Here is a 27,091-nt window from a genome sequence, read left to right on the forward strand (position 1 = left end):
TCTTGCCACCGCCAGCCTTTAGAACAGCCTTCTGAAGGCTGGCGGTGGGAAGAAAAGCCCCCCCCCCCAGCCTTCAGAAGAGGTCGGGGGACAGACTGTCCCCGGACCTGGTCTGAAGGCGGTTTCCATAGGAACACATTGATTGATTTTCAATGCATTCCTATGGGAAACCGTGCTTCGCAAGACGAAAAACTCGCAAGAAGAAAAAACTTGCGGAACGAATTAATTTCGTCTTGCGAGGCACCACTGTATTAGTTATTAAGAAAGGAAATAGTGAGATGCAGGAGGAATTGCAAGAGACTGAAGTACTTGGAAGAGAACCAGGGAGCACTAGATGGCACAATGGGCACTGCTCACTTTGGTGGAAGTTGCCAGTGTGCACATGCCAACTCATAAATAAGAACTGCCTCCAGTTTTTTAACTACTGCAACCAGCCATCTTTCATCTGACTTCTCTGAAATTCAGAAAACATCTGCCCCTCACCCAAGAGATCTTCTCTACCAAATTTCACAATTATAGGTCAAACCACTTTTGGAAGGGGTTATATAATAAACAGCAATTTTAACATGGAATGAAATACATCCTAAGTATAGAGGTGTTCCCACAATGCAAACTGTTCTGCCTTGCAAATTCAAGATTGTCATTAATTTCATCTGGAACTAAATTGAGACAAGAAGATGGTAAACAGGTATGAAACTTCAAAACCACTTACGGAGGGGAGGAGAGAAGAAGAAACAACAAAGGAAACTAAGTGGGGATAATGCTAAGGCATCTTGAAAACTGATCAAAGTTTGGGGGGGGGGGGAGGACCTATCTGAAATTCCAAAGGAAAGAACAGAAGAGATAAGACAACATATAGCAGATACAGTACATTCACGCCATCTGGAAACACAGAGACCATTATACAAAGGCCATGAATGTTGCACGGGAATCCGGAATGCCTCAAAACAACAGGGCGACCCTAGAGGTCTGCAAACAGTCAACCGCATTGCACTGGTTTCTAAGATAAACCACAAATTTTTACAATACCTTTGTCACTTCCATAATAGTAGAAGACTGTTGGAGTCAGAGCACACCACCGCTTTTGCCACTCAAAGCCAAGAAAGCTGTGGTCTGCAATTAACACAATCTATATTAGATGGGCATTCTACACAAAATTCAGTAACACACTTCATATCTGTTTCCATTAAAGATTTTCTTTTTTTAAGGATGGAACTGACTTCTCAATTAAAAAGCAGAAATGTAATGTTGGAACAAAAAATTTTAAGCAGTGCAAATAAACAGTAATATAGGCTTTATTATTTCTACTGTATTTTTGTTAGTCAAAATAGGGGTATATAGGTAAGTATATGTGCTAGTATGATTTTTTTTGTGTTTGGTGGTGGGGGGGGGGGGAGAGGAGAGAGAGAGATTTTCTTAGGACTTTCCCCCTTTCCTTGAAGTATCAGTAGGTGGTTGAAGAATGGCAAAACTTTAGACAAGGAAAGACTAGCTATTTTTCAACTTCCAGCATAGTGAGTTAATAGTTCCAAGTACATCCCACCAAACTTTTCTTGAACTTTAAACACTGGCCCAGCTCAGTCTTGCTTTACAGCAATCTTGTATGACGGAGGGACTACAATGCATCCCCTTCAGAAGTCTAAAATTTGAAGAGGCAGGTTATACAAATTTGTGCAACTTCATATCATTTCCAACTTAAATTTTGCTTCTGCAGCTTGTAAGGTCTTAAATCCATAAGGGTGGGGGGCTCTTTTCTTAAAATAATTACATCCAGCAGTGCAATCTGCAGAATTATGCTTGGTCCTCTCTGCACTTCAATAGCAATACCTGCTGAATTTGGGAGTTAGTCTAGCTACAAAAGGGAATGTAATTCTTACAATATATAATTGTGTTTCTTCAAATTAATGGGTTCTGTCTTAAATGATATCATTCGCTTTAACTGTTGTCTAGAATAGATCACATGCCGTTTCAGACACAGATTTATAAAAACATTTAAAGATGTGCCTAGCATAGAGCAGGGGTGCCAACTTGAATAAAATATTGAAGGGACCCAGATAGGCCCTGCCCTGCATAATTGACAAGGCACACACACACACCATTTGAATGGCAATGCCCATTCTTGGCCCCTAGGAGTTGGCTCCTATGGGGAAGAGCATAGGAATCTCTTAGGACTGGCTAAAATTCTCACTGTGACCTGGCACCCTGCCCCCGCCCTCACTGTAAGACTTCACAGCCCATGCTGGTTCTTGAAAGTCATGAGCTGTGGGAAGAGGCAGAAGGAAAGAGAGGTTTTTTAACATTGTAACAGGACTGCGATGATCCAAAATAGCACATTCAGTCCCATGTTGACTGCAGTGCTCCACATCTTCATGCTGTTCATCAAATTCCACCCATTTTTAAAGGTCTCTTTATAGCACCCTCAAAAATAGCCACACACTTTTCAGGACTCTCCAAAGAAAGCCACTCATCTCATGGTTTTAGTCTTCTGAATACTTCTTGCTATTCCACTAGCTAAGAGTTCTTCCCACCTGTGCTACCAGTGACAGCAGTTGCAATGGGGAGCGGGAGAGAGAAGCCATAATTTAACTTTTCCAAAGCTGCTTACCTTTTCTGCGTTTTTCCAGGTACCCGGATTTTAAAACACACTGAAGGTCTTGTGCCGCAACTGGAAGGAACTGATTCCCTGAAAAAAAGAGAAAAAGTAGTGGGTAGTATTTTTTAAAAGCATTGGCAAATCGTTATCAAACAGGGGGAAATATAACCACTAGTTATTAGTGAATGTTCAGTATATTTGTAGACATGGATCAGTCCCACTTTTAAGCCAAGATGGTGAGGCTTATAAGTGTGAAATTGTTGTATTCTATTCCCTCTTCCAGGCAGCCCTCCTTCTGTGGCTTGGGAGTAATTTCCTGTGTTTTAGGAGGAGAGACACTTGGTTAGGAGCACTCAAGCACTTTCCTCAAGCAGCAGTGCTATTGTGGGAGACAGCATTCATAACACCAGTTCCAAAAATAGCCTAGAACAGATACTAGTTACTACACAGATTGGTGAAGTAAAGAGTGCATCTGAGCATACCTGTCTTTTACTATAACCCAGGTCCACAAATACAAAATTAAACACATCCCCAAGTCTTATCAACAACTGGGGTGAATCCTATACTGATGTTTAATTTTAGAGACAGCTGGCATTTTTCTTGCTACAGAAAAAATACGTAAAACATCCTTTCATAGAGTGTTTTCACTCGGCATTATTTTAGAAAAAAAAATTTTTTTAAAGGAATGAAAGAAATTAGCTTATGAATAGCACCAAATTAGGGAAGATTTAAGCAATCAATTAATTGACACCAATTTTTTCCCCATCGTGACAGCTCTAAATAATAGTCCTTTGAAGATTTGTTACATCAGTAACGTTAATTACACCTTAAGATTTAAGATAACATACACTATGAATTATTCTTGACATCTTTTATTAGTACTTAAAATCATCTTTCCTATACCAGGCATTGATGGACACCTGCCAGTTGTCAATTTATACCGCTAGGGTGCTCCAGTAGTCAGCAGAATTGAGACAGAACTCTTGAAAGCACACATTTCCCCTCATTATTTTTTTAAAGCTTTACCATTTTACCATTGGTTGCCTCTTTGCTACACTTCAACAAATAGTGCAAATAATTAAACAGTAATTAATTTTCTCCCTTTAGTTCCCATATGCTCCTTTTTCTACATCGCAGTAGTTAAGAGAGGCATTGCATGGATTTTAAAGGATCAGATGGAGTGCAACTGCAAAGCAGGCAATTACCCAACTGTCAGCAAATTACAATGATCACCAAGAGCTCTTGGCATCCAGATCCAGGTTGGCATTGGGCAACATGAATAATCATTTCCCAGCATGACACTCTAGGCAATCATGTCATTCACAGCATTGTCTGCATGCTTTTGGGTTACTGGAGAGAAGTTTCATCATCAACATGGAAAAGACTGGGGAGTCTCTGGTTATGTCATCTGGCAAAGAGAGCAAGGACTTCTTTGCAAAATCTGCTTAAATCAAACCTCATGGCTTCTTGTTTCCAATAATAATAATAATAATAATAATTTATTATTTATACCCCGCCCATCTGGCTGGGCCTCCCCAGCCACTCTGGGCGGCTTCCATAAAAACCAAGGCATTGTAGCAGTGCTGCTATAGCAGGCTAGCCATATATTCAAGCTGGTACTGCCATAATACATTACCTTTCATATCTTCTTTCCTTAACGCCCCTACTCCAATGAAAAAGTGCAATATTTTCCCCCTTCTGCTATGAGGGACAAGTTGAATAACTTCCCACAGTTATGAACCATCAACACCTTGTTGCTTAATACTGCCAATAACAGCAAAGTTTCATTTGTGTATTGGTAATGCACTATTTATTTTGACAGGGTTCCACAAGTGGCTAAGCTTTTCCTAGTGGCCACGCACATAAGTAGTCAAATGACCAGTTGCATTTTTATTTATTTTTTGTGCTAGCCAAAGGCCACTGCAACATCCAAAGAAGGAAGGGGGGGCGGAACAGCAGTCGCTACATTTGCAGTAAAACCATGATCAAATCCACCAAAATTTCTTGTTACCCAGAATAAGAAGTAATTCTCAAATTAAATGTGCAAATTAGATCTCAGAGCCTCTTTTGCAACTGACCGCTAGTCCATCCAGTTCTTTCCTCCTAATCTTCCTAGCTGCCAGGGCATAGAGAGCCACCTTATAAGTCACAGAGAGATCAGTATCACTCAGCAGCCATTTCACCCTGCAAATGAGGACGGTAAATTTCTCCTTCATCCCTACCCGTCAGGTAGCAAAAACTGACTGGTCTGAGATTACTTTCATCAGCATATGACTCCTCCTGCTCTTTTAAAGGCTGGCCGTGGGCTCTCTCCTTGTTTAAACGAGGATCAAATGAAAGCAAAGTACCGTATTTTTCACTCTATAAGACGCACCAGACCACAAGACGCACCTAATTTTTGGAGGAGGAAAACAAGGAAAAAAATATTCTGAATCTCAGAAGCCAGAACAGCAAGAGGGATCGCTGCGCAGTGAATGCAGCCGTCCCTCTTGCTGTTCTGGCTTCTGGGATAGCTGCGCAGCCTGTATTCACTCCATAAGACGCACACACATTTCCCCTTACTTTTTAGGAGGGGAAAAGTGAGTCTTATAGAGCAAAAAATACGGTAAGTCTTCCTTCATCAAATGTACTGTAAAGAAAGGGAAAAAGCAAGGTTTGTGTTTTTCCCGTTTCCCATTTGCAACTTTTGTGACATACCTCGGGATGCAAACGGGATCCGTTCCGGAGCCCCATTCGCATCCCAAAGCAAACGTAGAATCATAGAATCATAGAATCATAGAATTGGAAGAGACCACAAGGGCCATCGAGTCCAACCCCCTGCCAAGCAGGAAACACCATCAGAGCACTCCTGACATATGGTTGTCAAGCCTCTGCTTAAAGACCTCCAAAGAAGGAGACTCCACCACACTCCTTGGCAGCAAATTCCACTGTCGAACAGCTCTTACTGTCAGGAAGTTCTTCCTAATGTTTAGGTGGAATCTTCTTTCTTGTAGTTTGGATCCATTGCTCCGTGTCCGCTTCTCTGGAGCAGCAGAAAACAGCCTTTCTCCCTCCTCTATGTGACATCCTTTTATATATTTGTACATGGTTATCATATCACCACTTAACCTCCTCTTCTCCAGGCTAAACATGCCCAGCTCCCTTAGCCGTTCCTCATAAGGCATCGTTTCCAGGCCTTTGACCATTTTGGTTGCCCTCCTCTGGACACGTTCGAGTTTGTCAGTGTCCTTCTTGAACTGTGGTGCCCAGAACTGGACACAGTACTCCAGGTGAGGTCTGACGTAACCCGCGTCTGCACGTGCTGCGTTTCGGCGCTTCCGCGCATGCGCATAACATCATTTTGAGCGTCTGCGCAACCCTAAAATATTCATCCCGAAGCGTATTTATCCCGAGGTATAACTGTACTACAATACTTTCTGAAGGCTTAGGGCAGGTCACAGCATAAACATACAAAATACATAATAAAAACAAGAACAGAAGAAGTCAATAACCCCCCCCCTCCGATGACGCATTTAAAAGGACATAGAATATTAATCAGCCAAAGACCTGGTTGAAGATTTTTATTTTATTTTTTTGCCTGACGCCTAAAGATGTTTAATGAAGGGCCCAGGCGAGCCTCCCTGGGGAGAGCATTCCACACACAGAGCTATTAAAACACGTGATGTCCGATGGCTAAATCTTATAGGAGTCCATTTTCCCCTTCTTAAATAATCATATCCTTTGTAAAGCAAATATATACTCATTTGCCATGCTACTTTAAAATGGTTGATTCTGGGGCGAAAGTGCATGGCAGTGTTTTATCTGGACTGTGTAGCCCATATGCCAACTTTAGTTGAAAATAAATATGACACCTCTAAGATCAAAAGGGGGACTTGTAGCAGCTGACAATCTTAAATCTAGCATGGCTAGAGGATGAAAAAATAATATGTCTGTAAGCTCCTATAATACCCACGACAAACTCATTAATATGAACGATGTTTGCTTCACAAGGCACACTATACACAGCACAAGGGATGCCGTCTTCATTTTGAGAAGCAAATCAGTAATCAATATTTGTAGAAGCAAGCTAATCCTTTGTAAAATCACTGGTTTAGTGATTGAAGAGTTTGCTCCATCTACACAGTTAATCCCTCTTCATCTGTTTGAGCCCTCTATTTATTTCAGCCACTTACAATGGTAGCTGTGTCAGATTAATACATCTCCACATGCTAAACATGCCTTGACAACTGACAAAAGCTTACTACTGTCAGGATAATCTCTACAAACACGGGGATTTTTCTTAGCGAGCCAGAAGGCAACATCCAGAAATCAAATGTTTGCAAAGGGTCTTAACTTCAAGTGACATGGCCTGCTCCCACATCACCAGTTACAGTAACCACCTTACCACTGAATCTTTTTCTAGCCCTCGTGGACATTTTTTCTTTAAACTGGAAAGATGTGAAACTGCTTAAGTCATAGGAAGATTTTTTATTTTTTTACCAAAGCAAATACTTCATATAAGAGATGGGCCTCCAGATGAACTCTCATCAATCCCAACCTCTCCAGCCAATCCACTTGGAGGTAATGGGAGTTATCTGGAGGGCAACACATAGATGACTGGTTTACGGCATGTAAAAAACTTTCTAACTATGTATGTCAGGGGGTTGGACTAGATGACCCTTGGGATCCCTTCCAACTTGGCAATTCTATGATTCTATTGAGGGACAACCTTAAAAAGAACAGAACAACCACCAAAACTAAACTAAAACCCTGCAAGTTTGCCACCAACAGAATTCATGCAAACGATGCCTGCAACATTTGACCTACTTCTTTTCCTTGAGAAACCTGGCATGGCAAAAGTTATTTCAAGATAATGGCACTTGTTCTAGATTAAAGATCGCCCGGTAAAACAAAACAGCATAAACTCCTGAGCTGAGGATGGACCCTAAGGAGAGAGGCTGCAAACTGCCACAAAAAGGAAGCAAACCAAGAACTCCTGCAAAATAAAAATGCATTGCAAATTCATTCAAGAGTCGAAAACCATGTCAGATTAAAGCAAACACATTAGGTCAGTGTTTCTCAAACTTGGGTCCCCAACTGTCAGTGGACTACAACTCCCATCATCCCTTTCTAGCAGGACCGGTGGTCAAGGATGATGGGATAATGTAGGCCAACAACAGCTGGGGACCAAAGTTTGAGAAACACTGCTTTAGGTACTTGCAAAGCATGGGGATTGTATGTTAAGGCACCAAGGTGACGCGAACACATTCCACAGACATATTGTATAGCGCTTGCTTACAAATGAGCTTCCATGCTTGTACACTTTCCCTTGGTCCTCCAGCCCTAACCTTCCTGCTCTGCAGGTGTGGAGCATCTCATGTGGATGTCCATGGTTGGAAGAGTGGCCAGTCAGCACACCAACCCTCTGCTATCCTGATGTGCTTTCGTTTGGGCTACAGAGATCGGCATAGGTGAGATGAGCACACAAGACCGAGGGCAGGCAGCCATTGGGGCTCTCTACATCACGAAGTGACACACCAGCGAGTCTTAACCCTCCTCTGAAACCTAGAGTTCTTTTCCTCGGTTTTTGGAAAGAACTTCGTTGCATGATGTGAATGGGGTGGCGGGGAGTAAAAGCAAAGTTTATCATCTTTACAGATCTATAAATATTGCTGTTGGGATGTGTGTGGTTTTTTTGTGGGCTTCTTTCTCCCCCCTCCACATTTTTACACAATTCTCTCTTCCAATTTCTGGCCATATTACAACCAGAAGCAGCTCACCCAGTGAGGCGAAGATGTACTCATAGCTCCTTGCAGCAGGAGCACCACTGCCACTTACTGGATTGGCTCCTCCAGTGAGCCCTTGCACACCCAACCTCACCACCTCATGAGACACTATGGGCTCTGCCCCAATGCCAGAACAGAAAAGTGGAGCAGAGCAACAAAGGAGAATTCTGAAATCCTGAGGTACCTCAGATTGCTAATTATCCTAACAGGGATGGCTAATCTGTGGGTCTCACTATGTTACTGGCCTCCAACTCCCATCAGCCTCAGCCAGAGCAGTCAGTCAGACCTGTATTCCAACAACATCTGGGAGGACCACAGATTGGCCACCTCACCCCTGTTCTAGAAGATTCTCTTCTTTCACCCAAAATATCCCACCATTTACACAAATGACCTCAACTCTGATATGGGCACTGTTAAGGAAGTGGAAGCAACTGACAAACAATGTGTGGCCCGCACAGCAATTGTATGTTATTTGAGCAGCCTTGTACCTGGCGTTCCTCAGGAATTCTAAGAAACACCTCCCCCAAAAATGGCACCCAATAGTAACCAAACACAGATGAAAACCTGCTCCTTGCTCTCAGGAGCCATTGTGCGAAATTTAGTTACATTATCTGAAGAAGTGTCCAAAAGCATAGCAAACAGACAACTTTCCAAGATATATAGTACATACATACACATATAGACACACAGAGACAGAGAGTTTTACTATTTTCACATGAATACAAGCAACAAGTAGAAGATTAAGAAAAATGTTAAAAGACTAGCAAGGTTTAATTCTGTGACTTGGAGAAACGTAAGGTGCCCATAAAATGTGTGTTCCATCTCCTTTTAACATGACTCCTATATAAGGGAGTTTCAGTCTTGCTGATGACTTATGGGTTTTTACATAGCTCTACCAGACAGATGTTCATGCTTAAGGCCTGGCTGTAAGACGGAAAGAGGGGAAACAGCTGGAATGAGCAGCAAGCACCAGCAAGCCAAGTGACAAAATAGAATGCTGAAATCCTGAGGCAAACCGCAAGCAAGAGGAAAACACCATCTGAAGGATTGTTTGAGGGTGCCTGCTATTCTAGAAATTTATCTCTTCCCCTCGTCCATCCAAGTTACACAAGCATTCACACCTGCCTCCTCCTCTCCTAATAAAACCGGCCATTAGAAATGCCGAAGCCGGAACATCTATGTTTCCCCCTTCTGGTTCGCTGTTTCCATATGGCGATAAGGATATGAAACAGAACCCAGCACATGAAACCATGTCCAAAGCCTTCATGAAAAACAAACAGTTTACACGTTGGAAGAACTTGCTCAAGTTAGTATCAAGAGAAATGTGCAGAATGAATGCTGGACGCTGAATATCCCGGCTACATTTAACAACATTACGTGTGCCAAGAGCATGGAAAAGATGAGCATCCTTTTCAGCTCCTGGGAGATTGCTAAATGCTGCATATATTTTTATATCCCCCCCCCCTCTCCCTTGTGCAAGCAGAAGGAACAAAAAATATTTGTTTAATATGCACAGATACTCAGGATCCCCATTCTGAGCAAAGTATGAACTTCGTACTAATTGCAAGCAGGTTTTTTATATTCTTCAGTACACTAGTTTTTGGTACATAACTATATTTAAGTACCAAATAAGAATATTGCTAAGGTTTCAAAGCCATCAATTATTAACTGGGATTCCCCAAGTCCTACTGTTGTGCCGATGTTTGCCATCCTGATGCACCTGAAACTTTCTCAATCTTCTAATAAGGATCAGAAGTGAAGTCACCTGTTGGTCCTAGTCCAACATCCTGTTCCCACAGTGGCTAACCACATGCCTATGGGGTGCCCCAAAGCAGGACCTGACTGCAGCAGCCCTCTGGCCAGTTGTGACTCCCAGCAAATAGCCATCCAGGTTAGTGGCCATTGCAACATCAACTGGAAGCAAATTGCCACGACCTTATAATCATATCTCAGCAGAAAAATAGAGTTGGAAGGGACCCCATGGATCATCTAGTTCAGGGGTCAGCAACCTTTTTCAGCCATGGGCCGGTCCACCATCTCTCAGAACATGTGGGGGGGCCAGACTATATTTTGGGGAAAAAATATGAACGAATTTCTATGCCCCACAAATAACCCAGAGATGCGTTTTAAATAAAAGCACACATTCTACTCATGTAAAAACACAAGGCAGGTCCCACAAATAACCCACAGGTGCATTTTAAAGAAAAGGACACATTCTACTCATGTAAAAACACACTGATTCCCGGACCGTCCGCGGGCCGGATTGAGAAGGCAATTGAGCCGGATCCAGCCCCCGGGCCTTAGTTTGCCTACCCCTGATCTAGTCCAACTCCCTGCAATGCATGCATATGCACCCACATGGCGATCAAACCAATGACATTGGTGTCAAAAATAAAATTAAAAAATGAATGAAAAATGCAAACATGGTTGAGCAGGAATTCAATCCTGAAAGCACCACATATTACACACTATTCACTATTTAGACTGCTCAGAAGTAAGTCTACTGATTTCAGTGGGACTACGGTAACTCCCAGCTAAGTAGGATGGCAGCCTTAACCACGTATAACTTTCCCTGAATATGTGCCCACTAAACAGAACCATTTAATATCCATTTCAGTGGTTGGTAGTCAGGTATTCTTTTCCTCAATGTCAGAACTTCTTACGCAAAAGTTGGCACTTGAATTTGCTGGCTTTTGTCTTCTTTCCACACCTCTTCTTTCCTTTTTGTTTCATGTGCATGAAACTATAAGCTGTTGTTTGAATTTGAAAACTGCCGTAAGTGCATTGGAAGACAATATATAAATATGAGTAAAGGAAGGAAGAACAAGCAGTGTGAGAAGTCCTTGCTTCCCAGATCCCCAAAGGACCTCAGAAGAGACCTGATAAGCACTTTTCCCTTTGTCAATCAAGAAAAAAATCTGGCTGACTAAGCGGTTTTTGTGCTTTCCCCCTTACCACCTCTGCAAGATGCCATAAGGCAGAGAATCCTGGGTTAAAAGGACAGAATTCCATTTTTATGAATGGAAACTGAGGGGGGGGGGCAGAGTTACCTAACTCAAAATAGGCGTACAACTGTAAAGTCCTCCCTTCTTTTCACACAACAGACAAAGGCCAAACAGGTTTTCTATAAGTGGCAACATATACATTATCAAAATAAAATATTCCCCAAGGCTCGATTACTGCACGTTCAGAGTTAAGCAAAGAGGGGTTTTTTTACTGAGTGAACTAAAGCAAAGTCATCATTCTCGAGGCAAAGGAGGGAAATTCTAGCAAGATGCAGAGCCCTTGAAACTAGCACTAAAATTAGCAGATACTAAAGGCATGATTAGATGACCACTTACAAGACAGCAGTTTCGTTGTACTGAATAGGAGAATACCACTATATATTGCAATATGCAATATGACCCTTCAGAGTCATTTATGCTATAATTTGCTGCTCCATATCGCCGTACATTTTATTAAACTCTCAAAATGCTTCATTTTTTTGCCCAAAGATCAAAATGCATTTGCATTATTTATCTATTCCCCATCCCGCACACAAAGCATCCACTCTTCCTGGGCTTTTTTTTTTTTTCATTTTCTCAGCAAAATAATAACTCTTTGGACCTTGCAGGCAGCCAAGTATCAGGCTTTAACCATCTGTCAACTGGCTTGGATTCAGCAAGCATGCTCCCATAGTTTGGGCTCTAATTGTGTTTAATGCTGCACTAATTATTTCAATGGGGAATAATCTTGTACAGTCAAAGTTGACTCATTTTATAAACTGGAAGCTCCTCAGCTATAAATTGGCAGGTCTCATCCTTCATTTCTCCTAAGCGTTGTGCCAAGGGGGAATAAGTATATGGTTGCTCTGTGACCAAATGTCATGTGCTGGGCAGAAACATTGATCCTGGCTATTAATCACTCCACAAGCCCTCCCAGTAATCAAAGGGCACAGCTGCAGTGATATATGACCAATGTCAAAGCAGAAAGCCCTTTACAAGACTGCATGCCTACCAGCTGATGGCCAGTATGTAGTACAGTGTGCACACTAGCCAGCCCAAAATGCCCAGGCTAATTAATCACCACCTCTAACTGTTCATACTATCACTAAACACCTTTATTGGCTGAATTATCTGAGGATTCTTACCCCGTAATTGCTTAGGTCTGGAAGCTATGAACCTTCTCACCTGGATACACAGAGCTGACTATTACCTGCTCTGGACCACCCCCTGGCCTTTCATTCTCTCCTCGGAAGAGTTTGCTGACCCAGCAGTGAACCAGTGACGAGGAGAAAATTGGATACCTTTCCAGCCGATCTTGGGATGGTTCAGTTTATTGGGAGAACTAAATAATGCCGGAGAGGTGGGGACGGGGGGAAATAACTGGATCAGCTTTAAAAATCTACTCATTGGGACTTCTATTCTCAAGGGGCATGAATGCCAAATGCAGAAGTCAGAAGTCCCAACTTGAATTAAATATCGTGGGGGCCCAGGTAAGCCCTACCCCACATAACTGATCACATGACACAGTGCACACACACTATTTGAATGTGAATTCCCATCATCTATGTGGAGGCCCAGCCCTCTCAGATATTTTATTGTGGGGACCAAAGCCCCCACTGCCCCCAGGAGTTGACTATGTTTTTTAAAATCTGAAAGCCAAAGAAATGAAGATTACAACGAATGCATCGATTCAGGCCAGAATCTGTCTGCCAGAACCAACTCAAGGCATCAGCACCCGCACTAAAGACTAAATGACTTCCACAATGCTAGTTATCGCTTGCTGCAGATCTGGAGAAGGGCTGTAGCTCAGTGGTAGAGCATCAGGTCCAATTCCCTGTTATATCCAGAAAGGAATGGTAGAGAACCCTGACTGAAACCCTGGAGGGCTACTGTCAATCAATCTGGATGATACTGAGCCAAATGGACTCAATGGTTTGACTCAGTATAAGGCCCAACATTTACAGAATTAAAAATACTAGATTCTTTTCATAGCATCTCCCTTTGAATGCACTTGGGTTTATATGGAGCAACTACTGGTTCCATTTTAGCAGACCTAAAGGGAATTGTGACAATGACCCAACAATTTGAAACCCATGGTTCTTATTCATTTCCTGTTACGTGATATTTGACAACTAGCAAACGAATCAATTCAGTTTTGAATGAATCACAACGTACAGCTCCTCATGAAACCAAAATTCAGGACACCGGTTATGGATACCTTAAGAGCCATGGTAATCAATGAAGAGACTGTTTTGGAAGCAAACAACAGGGGGAGGCAAACAGCATTCTGGAGAGAGTTGAAGGCATTACCTTTGATGCTTGTGGTATACACACTTATTGTTATGGCCCCACTATCATCTCTGGTCAAAATAGAACACACATAAATTGTTTTTTCTTCAATATTGTTTCCAGCATGCCTGCGCAATCGGAAGCCGCGCCTTGGTTTCTGCACATATCGGAAGTCAGAAAGACTTCCAGAACGCATTCTGTTTGAAAACCAAGATACAGTGGTGCCTCGCAAGACGAAAAGAATCCGTTCCGCGATTCTCTTCGTCTAGCGGTTTTTTCGTCTTGCGAAGCAAGCCCATTGACAGCTTAGCGGATTAGCGCTACAGCGGTCTAGCGGCTTTCAGCGATCAGCTGTTAAGCGGCTTATCAGCGGAACAGCTGATAAGCGGCTTAGCGCCTTAGGAAAAGGGGGGGAAGCGAAAAAACCCCGCGGGGACTCGCAAGATTTTTTCGTCTTGCAAAGCAACCCCATAGGGAAATTCATTTTGCGAAATTCGTTTTGTGAAGCGCCTCCAAAACGGAAAACCCTTTCGTCTAGCGGGTTTTCCATCTTGCGAGGCGTTCGTCTTGTGGGGCACCACTATATGACTGTACAGAACTGTAACTGCACTTGCAGTAAGGGTTGAGCTTTTCTTCTGCTCAAAACCAATGTACTGAGCTGAAGTGAAAGCAGGCCACAAATAACCACATTCAAACACAGATTTTGGCACTGCAGACAAGGATTTTTAACAGACTAACACCATTGTTGAGGGAGGGGGAGGGATGATGGTGCAACGAGGAGCCACAGCACTGTCCCTTCTCAAACCCTGCAGTGTAGAAAGTGGCAGCACTTTATTTTCCCCTTGTTGACATTAGAAGGGGCTCAGAGAGAAATAAACCAGGCATATCATGGGTAAAGGTAGACCGGAAGTTACAAGAAAGGAAGTAGCACATATACAGTAGTACCTCGCAAGATGAATGCCTCGCAAGACAACTCGCTAGACGAAAGGGTTTTTTGTTTTTTGAGCTGCTTCGCAAGACGATTTTCCCTATGGGCTTGCTTCGCAAGACGGAAACGTCTTGCAAGTTTGTTTCCTTTTTCTTAACACCGTTAATACAGTTGCGACTTGACTTCGAGGAGCAACTCATAGCAAGCGGTGTGGTAGCCTTTTTTGAGGTTTTTAAAGACTTTGGTATTTTTGAAGCTTTTCCAAAACTTTCCCGACACCGTGCTTCGCAAGACGAAAAAAATCGCAAGACGACAAAACTCACGGAACGAATTAATTTCGTCTTGCGAGGCACCACTGTACCCGTATTTTTCGCTCTATAAGACGCACCAGACCACAAGACACACCTAGTTTTTGGAGGAGGAAAACAAGAAAAAAAATATTCTGAATCTCAGAAGCCAGAACAGCAAGAGGGATCGCTGCGCAGCGAAAGCAGCAATCCCTCTTGCTGTTCTGGCTTCTAGGATAGCTGTGCAGCCTGCATTCGCTCCATAAGACGCACACACATATCCCCTTACTTTTTAGGAGGGGAAAAGGGATCTATAAGAGTCTATAAGGTACATACTGTACCTACCATTCATGGACCCAAAGCCCAAAATATGGAGAACCACTGGCCTGTGACCCAGTTGTGGCCCACAGTGAGCTGTAGAGTTGGAAGGGACCCGAGGGTCATCTAATCCAAACCCTTGCAGTGCAGGAATCTCAACTAAAGCATCCATGGCAGATGGCCATCCAACCTCTGCTTAAAAACCTCCAAGGAAGGAGAGTCCACAACCTCCCGAGGGAGACCGTTCCACTGTCAATCAGAGCTGCAATTAATTGATTAGTGTGTTGTGTAGTGTAGTCCCCCTCCCCTTTAATGCACTTTTGCTGCTTCTGTCTTCCTTTCTAGGCAGCAATTCAACAGGTTAAGCCATTTCTGGTATGAAAATACAATGATGGAAAAAACTTCATCATGACCGTACTCTCTATTGTGTTATGCCATGCCCTGCAAGGCAGCCATTTTGTGACCGGCACTCCCGATCACTCTCTAGAAATTCAAAATGTGACCCTTGGTTGAAAAAGGCTGGTGACTCCCTGGGCCTAAACTTACTGGCAACGACTCTCCAGGAAGAGCTGACCCAAGACATTTTGGCACCAATGGCAGATCCCAAAATGGCGTTCTCTTCCCTGCCAGGAAAGAAGGGGTCAGGGAAATTATTATTATTATTATTATTATTATTATTATTATTATTAATAATAATAATACAGAATAAAAAAGTGATAAAATATCAAACATTAAAAACTTCCCTAAACAGTGCTGCCTTCAGATGTCTTCTAAAAGTCAGAAAGTTGTTTATTTCCTTGACATCCGATGGGAGGGCATTCCACAGGGCAGGTGCCACTGCCAAGAAGGCCCTCTGCTTGGTTCACTTCTAGCAATGAGGGAACCACCAGAAGGCCCTTGGAGCTGGACCTCGGTGTTTGGACTGAACAATGGGGGTGGAGACGCTCCTTCAGGTATACAGTGGTGCCTCGCAAGACGAAATCAATTCGTTCCGTAGGTATTTTCGTCTTGCGATTTTTTCGTCTTGCGAAGCACGGTTTCAGAAAAGTTTTGGAAAAGCTTCAAAAATCACCAAAGTCTTCAAAAACCTCAAAAAAGGCTACCACACCGCGTGCTATGAGTTGCTCCTCGAAGTCAAGTCGCAACTGTATTAACGGTTTTAAGAAAAAGTAAACAAACTTGCAAGACGTTTCCGTCTTGCGAAGCAAGCCCATAGGGAAATTCGTCTTGCGAAGCAACTCAAAAAACCAAAAACCCTTTCGTCTTGCGAGTTTTCCGTCTTGTGAGGCATTCGTCTTGCGAGGTACCACTGTACTGGGCTGAGGTTGTTTAGGGCTTTAAAGGTCAGCATCAACACTTTGAATTGTGCTCAGGAATGTACTGGGAGCCAATGTAGGTCTTTCCGGACCAGTGTAATATGGTCCCAGTCTCCAGGTTACTGAGCAAAGGGCTTTCCCCTTTACTGCTTCCTGATGCTTTTAACTGGAGAGGCCAGAGGTTAAACCTTAGACCCTTTGGAATGTACAGCATGTGCTAGGTACGTTCATTTCAGGCATGAATTTTACCCGCAATCCTTGGCATTTAAAGCACCTCTTCTAAGGCAGCCACTACCAGGAGAATGAGGAAACTTAGCATGGGGGGGGGGCGGAGCATGAGGAACCTTTCCCCAACCATTTGTAGGTATCGAGAAAAGATTTCAGAACCTCAAACTTTAATGAAAGCTGAAAACTACTTTTCAGCAATCTGACAGAGAATTCGAAGAAGAAGGTTTTTTTAGATAGATTACCTGGCGACAAAAAGTGCTTTGAGATCTTCGCACCCAAAGTAGGAAGTGCTTTTAAGACAATTAAATTATTTCGCTTCGGGCTCTGTCTTTTCAATTTGAGCTAATGACACCATTTAAGGATGGTCCATTTAACTGAGGGTCTTTTGCGAGGCAGACAGACAGAAGGCAATCTGGAAGTGTTTGGTAGGATTTTTCCATATTTCAGAATTTAATACTGAAAGGTTTCCATCAAATTCTCCCATTCAAACATTCATCACCAGAATGAAAGTATAATCTCACAAGATAAATGTGTGGCGGGTTTTAAAGAAGTTTCTCCCACATTTTTTTTCCCTTCCCTCAAAAAGGAATCAATTTCATCCTAATGGCAATTATGGCACTGTGGAGTAATAACAGTATCAAGTTGGCTCAGTCTTTCCTCCTGCCTCTAGAGTGCGCCCAAATCACTCCTATTACTTCTGGCTTCAAGACCAAATTTCCTGTTTCTACTCTATCAACATGTATATTAGTTTAGAGTTTCTAGAAGAGAAAGAGACTGCCAGGCCTGTGCCAGGCATTTACCATAGGATACATACCCTCCAACATTTCTCTGATGAAAATAGTAATAATATTCAATAATACTAAAATAATTAATAATAATAATAATAATAATACTTTTACTATTTATACCCTGCCCATCTGAGTGGGTCGCCCCAGTCACTGTGGGCAGCTTCTAATATATATAAAAACAGAATAAAACATTAAACATTTAAAAAACCTTCCCTATATAGACATACCTTGGAAGTTGAACAGAATCTGTTCCGGAAGTCTATTCGACTTCCAAAACGCTGAACTTCCAAGCCGCAGCTTCCGATTGGCAGCAGGAGCGTCCCGCAGCCAATCGGAAGCCACGCCAGACATTCGGCTTCCAAAAATCATTCGAAAACCGGAGCAATCGCTTCTGGTTTTCAATTATTCGGGAGCCGAAATGTTTGAGTTTACAGGCGTTTGGCTTCCGAGGTTCCACTGTAAAGGACTGCCTTCAGGCGGCTCAGGGGTCGGAAAACTCCATACCCTCCAACATTTCTCCAATGTAAACAGGGATGCCCTAAGGAAAAGCGGGACATTCTGGGATCGAATCAGAAACTGGGACTGCTTCTGTAAATCCAGGACTGTCCCGGGAAAATAAGGACACTTGGAGGGTCTGAGGACAGTGACAATTATACGCTTCTTCAAAGCACTTCTGTTGCATCTGCTCTTCCGATTATCTGGGAATCCAAATAGACGCATCATCATCAGGGTGTTTCGCATCCGCACACAGCGCAGTGGAAAACCTAGGCCCCATGTGCCCTGTTCCCAAATGTTGTTCCTTGCTTCAGAGCACAACAGCCCTGCTCTGAAATGCATAAAGAGCTCCACCGTCCATTAAGGTTTACTTGCTTTTTCCCCCCTACCTGCAAACACCACACTGTTCCTTTCTTGTAACTGCTGAGGAAAAACAAGCATACGTAGCAATTTCATGAGCACATCGCATCACCCACAGCATTGCGAATACAACAGAGCAGCTATTAAGCAGAAGTCCAGATTAAGATGAAAGAGAAGATGAGGTGTTTTTTCCTGTCAGCAGTGGGAGAGCCCTGCTGCTAGTATGTGCCGCGCTACATCATTGCCAGCATCTGCCTGCTCATGTAAAAACATGAAAGTTGCTGATTCTGAGGCAGGCTGAAATTAAAATGTGTTTCTCCCCCACACACACACGCACACACAATTCACCAATACCTCCAACTGCATCATGACTCCACTCTGGTCTCGATTCAACTTGATTAACGCTTGGTGTTTTCACTTTGCAGTGATTAAAAAAATAGGTTTGCTCAGGATGCAAAGACTCTCATTTAAAATACCAGAGATGATGCAGTTCCAGGTGTCATTCAGTTACTATTGGGATGTGCCAAATTTGAAAAATTGGAAGTGCATATACTTACACACAGAAGGCAAGGAGCCATTGCGGTATAGCAGTTTAAGAGTGCTGGACTAGGACCTGGAAGACAAGGGTTCAAATCCCCACTCAGACATGAAGCTCACTAAGTAACCTTGGGCCAGTCACTGGCTCTAATAGGATTTGTTGTGAGAATAAAATAGGAGGGGTGCAAAGCATGTATGCCACCTTGAGCTCCTTGAAGGAAAGGTAGGCTATAAATCAAATAAACAAATGAATAACCTCCTGCAGATATGGCCACGGCTGCTTAAAGGAAAGCCAGTCCCACCCTCCAACATGGACAAGGCATGGCATAGCATGGCATCAGAGGGCATTCAGTAATGTAAACTGCTACTTTTCTGCGTTGCACTACTTTCAAACATGGCACAGTTTGATAAAGAATCCCACTGCCATTTGGGGCTGTTGGATGCTCCTGATTCCCCCATGTACAGCTAGTGCCACATCCTCATATGAAGTAGCACATTCAGTAGCTTCAGAGTCTTTGGCGGTTGCCATCAAAACGTACAGAAGTGCTTAAAGGGATCACAAGTTACAAAGTAAGTGAAAACCTCAAGGTTAATGACAATTACAAAAATACAGCAGGGAGCTCCTTAGGATGAACGTGATCGAACACCATTCGCATGAGAACATAATGTGATTTTGCTGAAGGAGATACCAAGATCCACCCAAATCTGCCTTCTCCAACCTCACACCGTCCAGATGTTTGGGAATGCAGCTCCCATCAGCCCTGGACATCTGCAGGGCACCAGGTTAGCAAGGCTGACCTAGTACATCATCCTGTCTTCAACAGCCAGCCAGAGGCCTCTGGGAACTAACAAGATGATTGTGAGTATGATAGCAGTTCCCTGTTTGTCCACAGCATCTGGCATTCAGAAATATGGTGCCTCCGTTTATGGAGTCTTCATTTAGTTATCATAGCTAATAGCTGTTGATAGACCCACCCTCCATGAACGTATCTAACCCTTTTTGATGTCATCTAAGCCAGTGGCCATCACCACATATTGTGGTAATGAATGCCATAAGTCAATTATGTGTTGTGTGACAAGTGCTTCCTTTTCTCAGTTCTAAACCTTCTGCCAACTGACTTCATTAAATGGTGCTGAATTCTAGCATTGTGTGAGAGACTCCCAATTTCTTACCAAACATTTTCTTCACGGCAATCGTTGTTTCATAAAATTTTGACTATGCTTTCCCTTATTTTACTTTTTTAAAAATACGAACGAAAAAAGGTCCAAATGCCTTTCCTCGAAGGAGACCGGAATGCAAATAAAAACCAGATGGCATTAATGGAAGTCAGCAGAACAGAGCAGAAAAGTGATTCCTGACAAAAATAACCACAAAGGAATATATAAGAGCATTGCAAAGGTTTACAGTAGGCGTACCAGTCCACCTACCTGGATGGATTGAACAATGACTTTTTGCATAAGGAACTATAACTTGTCCCAGCCAAGTGGAATTTTATTATTTATTATGACATTTATATCCTTTTCTTACTTTGGTGAAATTCAACACCCAACTCAAGTGTTTTCATGGGTTGCTATTTTAACTTCATATTAAAGTCTTGAAAATTAAAAAATAAGATAAAAAAACCAGTACTAACTTGTAAGCATAATTGTAAAATTCTATTGTGTGTTATATAAACTAGTGACATGCCCATCAATCGGCAGGAGGGGTGGTACCTGCAGTACGGTGCAGCTTGCCATTTTAGAAAATGGATTTTCCAAACGGCAGAGCGATAGGATTGGTCAAATGCTGTCCAAAAGCAATTCTGCTCCTCCAGAGACTTTCTCTTATTACTTTTCCCTAGGGGGGTGGGTCAAAAGAGGGGCATGCCTTACACACACACACACACACACACACACACACACACACACACACACACATATTTCCAACAGCCACTGAACTTACTAGGAGTTCACCATGCTGTTTCCGTTTTATATCTCCAGGCAAGGCAAGGCTGCCTTCCCCAGAGGAGCCATCCTTTCCTCCATTTTGCTCTCCCTGTCACCCAGTAGCTTCTCTGCTCATCTCCGGATAAACCCAGTGGCTATTCTGTTTCAGGTGGCATTTGGGGACGCAGGAGGAAGGTGAGCTAATCTCACTAAAGCTGTCATAATAAATGGAATGAAATATGCGTTAGAAAGCTCTGCCTTTGAAGGTCTGGAAACGACAAGAGGCCTCATGAACACACCTGTATACACGTTTGTGCATGCCTACCCAGACAGCCACCTCTTTCACAGCAACACTATTCAAATGTCTGAAGAAAGGCCCAGGGTTTGCTCCCCTGGCACAGATAGTCAGCACTGTCAAAACTGACATTGTGCAAGAAGTGGTTCCCGATTCAGGGCTAGGAAGGATGTTTGAGGCCCCAGAAACTGTACACACACCCCTTTTCCTCCCACATGTGGTTCATAATCCAAAAGATGGTGCATTAATGCAATTCTGCCGATGTATCATCCTTGTTCGTTCAGGGAAACTGTCCTCTGAAGAGAACAAAACAAACAACTCAAATCTGAAATCTTCAGTCATTTTTGCTCGCAAAAGACAAGGTGGGTTATCTTATGCAGCCTGAAAGGCATTTCCAAGATGGAACAAAGTGTGCTTAGGTCGCTGTTCAGAAAATCAAGTTTTACTGATTGTTAATGAAACTGAAAAGTCTAATTAGCAAGACTAGGGGATTTAACCTCAGCATTTTGGCCAAATACCAAGTTGGTTAATTACACCTTCCTAGCCAAAAAAAACCCCTTTGTCACTTTAATTAGATAGGCTATTCCTCATTTCCTGGCTTTAAAATGTTCTCGTGGGTTCACAGTACCACTGCGACAGCTTCCTAAGTTCTACCCAAGAGGCAGCTGCGTTTGATGTTAACACAATGATAATATATCTAGATCACAGATTATATGCTAGGAAGCACTTCAAAATATCAGTATCATGTTAACTGTGTTGCATTGAAAAACTCTGAAGAAATAACTCACTAAAACACATACAGCTACCCACATTCCACAAAGCGAAACCTAATTGGTGCCCAAGTGCATATGTGGGAACCCCTCAAAGGAAAAGTTCTTTTGTGAATCAGAGAAGCAGGGAGGCGGGGGAAGCTTCTCTGAATTATGCTACGTAAGCTCCTTTCAAAGAGGTAGAAAAAAAATCAACCAGCTAATTTTATAAAGCACTTCAGCATACAGTAATAGCACTTCAGTTTTAATACTGCATTGTTATAACTATAAACAAAGATGAAAAAAAACCTTTCACATTGTTGACTAGCAAATAATTTTGCACGCCATTAAAATGCTATGATCTATGCATCTCTTACCGGTATTCAAAGTCTAGCATGACAGTTCTCATTTTCTTTTTAGTAAAATTAGTAAAGCTGAAATAGTTCACATCAATGCTAAAATATATGTCAGAAAGACATGTAAAGCTAGAGAGATGTGCCTAACATTCTACCGTGCAAAAAGAAAACTGACCGGCTGCATAATCCTGCACACGCCTGCTCAGACATGTCCCATTGAGTTCAATAGGGTTTTACTCCCAGATACGTGCATTGCAGACTATATCGGCTCCATACCGTGTGTGTGTGGGTTTGTGTTACCCTACAAAGGGGTTTGGAAATACACCAGTCCTCTTTAGCCACATAAAGACGTCTGTATTAGTGATGTACTCTGACAACAATTCCAATAAATTAGTATTTTAAGTGGACTCTTATATATTTAATCCTGTCTTTATTCCTGTGGCTGCAATTTGTTTTCACTGTTTTTAATATGGAATTTTAAATTGTAATCTGCCCTGTGAGCTGCTGGTGAAGGAGGAGAAATAAACAAAATAATAATATTTACAATGGTTTCATGTAAAGCAAAACTCCTGTCAGATATTGCAGAGCCATAGTAATGTACAGAATTACTTCACTATTTTAACTTTGGAAATCTTAAACATTTTTTAAAAATACACTGGGGGGGTGTTCTATAGATTCCTAAATTTTCAATACTAAAATCTAAAATCAAAGATTCAAGTCCTATAGTAAAAGTAATAATCTCTCCCTTACCAATACTGTTTTAAATATCACAACAATATGAATATACACCCCATGTGACAACGCACTCCTTGTTCTGTTATAATAGAATTATTAAGAAAAATCACAGTGGCCGAAAAGAAAATTCTTCCAAAAGATCTGACTATGAATACACCGAAAGTCAGAACACAGCTGAGGAGTGAAGAAAGCCATAAAGCTATAAAAACCAGTGTGCGATTTCCTGGTCTGGCTTCTTGAGGTCATAAAACTCAAAGCATCTTTCCCAAACCCTCTTCACTCAGTTGTGCCTTAACTATTTGGGTTATAAATACTTTTCATCTCCTGACACGTTTTTTTCCCAGAGGCTCCATTTCCTGTGGAAATTGTAAATTCTTTACATATTACCATAATAACCAAACACATAGACGCAGTATTATTATGGTCAAAGAGAACTGAAGTGCTCCGCGAGATAACACACATGGGTATTAAAAGCCTTATTCTGAGTGGGAAAGGTTAATATCTGAGAAAAGCTGTTTCAAACTGTGATGAGAACGCATCATTTTGACTTTGCCGGTAAAACATAGCGCGTTATAAACTCGGCAGCTAGAAACGCACGGCCTCAACGCTCTGTCTGCAAACATCTTCACCCCAACCATTTTTTCCCCCAGCAACAATGCAACCACTAGAAATCTACAAAGGACAAATACAAAATTGGTTGTAGACTCTTATGGAACAACTAAGGCATCGTTTGCCTGTCAGGAAACAATAAAGCATTATTCCACCATCACAAAAAAAGGGGTTTGGGGGGGGGGGGAGAGAGAAAGACCCATTGGAGACAGTATAGTTCTGTCGGTTGTGCAAATGTGCAGTTGCTAAGAGGCAAATATGCCCCTTGTAATCAAATAGCCCAGCTCAGCACTGCTGCTGGCTTGGGGCGAAAAGCAAATTCCACCAGCCACAAACTTAGAAACAGTCTTGAATTATTTGTTGCTGACCGCTGGCTGAACTCTGTCCTGATGAGCATCATCACCATTAGCCACTTCTCAGCGTATTCTATCACCCAATGGCAACAGCAGCATGCTACAGCTCAGGCTACGAGAAATTGATCAAACAGGGTAATGAGACTATTTCTTCACGGAGGTTATTTTAAATGAATATAAATATTTTCTTTCTACATAATTTGCCACAAAAGGTCACCCAGCTCCCCGCGATTCTAAAGAAAAATGCGGCAGAATTTCCTATCTGAGTGAAACAAACCATTTCCGTGGATTTTCCTTTTTTCTTTTCTTTTTTTTAATGGACGGTGGCATAAATCTTAATGGTCTGGCAGCATCCTATACAATTGATTAGAGGAAACATTTAAGCTGCACGTTTTAGTTACAGCTGAAAAGATATGATGCAATTTCAGAAAGGATGTATAACCAATCACGACTTGCTGATTATAAACCTTCCACAGAGGAACGTTGCTGTTTTTTGCTGAACAGCCTAAACTTTAACGCGCACAAATTGAACACATGGGCTGGGATCCAAATAGCCTTGCACAATGTTGCATATATGTGCTCCCTTTCCCCTTGCAGCCCCTCCAAAAGCTGCTCCGGTGTGGCCATATGGGACATATTGAGAATCAGCAACCCCTCCACACACAAGCTGGGTCCACACAGTGCTGCTTTCCATTGATGCATGAGAAGGTTTGGATCCCAGTACCGTCATTAGGCTGAACGCACCTAGAATTATTACGATAAAATATCCGAGTACGGGTTAGCGGGTTTTTATGGGATCCCTTCTTCATAATGAATTTTGCATCCCTGCTACTGAATGCGAGTTTAATTCACTTACCGTCCAGGTCCATTTTAAGCTTTGGCAAGCTACAAAGTGAAGGCGAAACCCTTCTTCCAAGTCTTGAGTGTAATTCTCAAGTATGATTTTTCAGCAGTCTCTCTCTGCAGAATTACCATTAAATATTGCACATAATCAGAGTGCTTCACCGACTGCAGCAAGGAAATACACGCAGTGACGAAATATATCCGAATGAAAGCTGTTGCTTAGGGTTTAAGGAAGAGCGTTAAGTGTAGCCTATAATGAAACTTACCCTTTCATTAAGTGCTTTGATAAAACAGATATCGGGATTCTCACACACACACACACACACACACACACCCCCAATACTGGCGTAATTTTAAAAGAGGAAATAACAATGAAGAATTTGAATGAAGAGAGAGACTATACTTTTATAGTACATGCAAGCTGCATTGTGCTTTATAATTCCAATTCTTGAAAATTATCTAATGCATATATATTAAAGGGAGGATGCGCCAGCTAAGGCACAGATGGCTAACCTCTGCATTCTTGGGAGCCGGTCTATTTCTGAAGGGGCCAGAAATCCTTCATAGGTTGCCAGGCTCTAGAGCAGGCATAGGCAAACTCCGGCACTCCAGATGTTTGAGACTACAATTCCCATTATCCCTGGCCACTGCTCCTGTTAGCTAGGGATGATGGGAATTGTAGTCCCAAACATCTGGAGGGCCGGAGTTTGCCTATGCCTGCTCTAGAGGTACAGGCTACCTGCTTTTTGAGCACATGCACACAGGTAAATTGGGGGCACCATGTGTAGACTACACTGAGGTCTTCAATGGACAATCTCCTGCAAGTACCCCACTATCTGTAGGAGACAGCTACTACCAGAAAGAGGGCCAACTTTGTGTTGCCCCCAAATTCTCCCTATCTTACTGTTTTTCGGCTGCTTTAAAATACCTTTTTTAAAAGGTATTGTTCTGTGCTGCTTTTGTGATCTTGTAGCCTTTCTGTGTCTTACGTTTTGTTTCTTATGTATGTGCATTGCTGCAGCGTAGTGGAGGCAGTTTTCCCACTTCGCCACTTCTTTGCTTGAAATGTGACCAGGAGGCCCCATTAATGTCTTTCTGTACATGCCCTCTAAAAGCAATGTTCAGCTCAGGCAGAACTACACCACGGTTTCACTGTATGTTTAGGAAACTTAACAAATCAGGATTAACGCTGGCGGCAGTTAAGTGTTATGTCCCTCATCCATTACAGAAATTTTCAGTATCTGGAGCATCACTGTCTACCGATGCAAAATGAACACATAGACTATAAAAAGTATTCTCCAGAATGATCAAGCATAATTTCCATTATCAGTATAGATAACTCCAGAAGGGTTAATTTTCTCTGCTGAAGCATCGGAATAATTGTGGAACCTGAACTTCTTAGAAGCAAACTACAGGCGAACAATATAATATCCTCCCAAAATGTCTCCAGTACAGTACTGAATTCTCAACGTGTCCACAAGTGGGATGAAAAGTGCATACAATTACCAATTAAAATCAATAGTACAGGAAAATTAGCAGCCACTAGCAGAAGAACTCTAATCAACTGCCTAGCCATTTGACAAAGTCCATTGCAACAGCAAAGGAGCCATCACAACTTCAAGTGCCAATGAGCCAGATGGCATTACTGGAAAAATTATGCCCACAGACTGGCAGCCTGATCCTGTGATCACTGCCCAAGGGAAGTAGTAATGAAAACAATGAATAGTTAGATGTGATAGAGTAAATCAATTATCACCAACTCTCTGCAGCCTTCCCCCCCCCCCCAAAGATTACTTTAGAAACTTCTTTCTCCTAACTATCAAGCACCTGTTTAGGTGAACAGGTTCTCATCCATTCTGATGACAAGTTAACTGCCAATGGAAATGGAATGGAATGAGATATAATGTTTTTTTGTGATTGACAATGCAGCATCTCCTAATTTGGTAGCTGGCAATTATTGGGATTAGTTGAATGTATTTCTAAGCACTGCCATGAAAAGCTTCCTACAGGCATTGGAAATATGTGCGCCGTGAAGCTGAATTTTGTGCTCTACTTACAGAGTTGTTTGGCAAGAAATCACTGAGAAAACTCAAAAGCAAGCAAGCTTCTGCATTATGGCTTTGGAGACAAGGCCTGTGGCCTCCCCTATTCCCATCCCTCGCAAGACAATGGGGGGGTTAATATCCTACTGGGGCCAATGGGAACCTTGTTCAAGCATAATTGCCGTATGGGGGAACGATCTCATTGAGATCACAGCTTAACCTTCCTCCAACGCTAAAATCTCAATGAAGATTCTCCTCCACTCCAATAGGAGGCTTTAAAAAATCCCAATTCCTA

General features: G+C 42.4%; 1 protein-coding gene across 1 annotated transcript in view; it reads right to left on the reverse strand.

The window, feature by feature from the left end:
• Window positions 1-27,091, reverse strand: part of SKAP2 (src kinase associated phosphoprotein 2) — a 109,519-nt gene that overhangs the window by 56,279 nt on the left and 26,149 nt on the right. Inside the window, exons 5-6 of the mRNA XM_028750247.2 lie at window positions 2,606-2,683; window positions 1,030-1,113 (exon numbers count right to left, since the gene is read on the reverse strand). Coding sequence (XP_028606080.2) covers window positions 1,030-1,113; window positions 2,606-2,683 — 162 coding nt within the window. The remainder of the gene's footprint in view (window positions 1-1,029; window positions 1,114-2,605; window positions 2,684-27,091) is intronic.

Source organism: Podarcis muralis, chromosome 12 (assembly GCF_964188315.1).
Source record: "Podarcis muralis chromosome 12, rPodMur119.hap1.1, whole genome shotgun sequence".
Lineage (NCBI taxonomy): Eukaryota > Metazoa > Chordata > Lepidosauria > Squamata > Lacertidae > Podarcis > Podarcis muralis.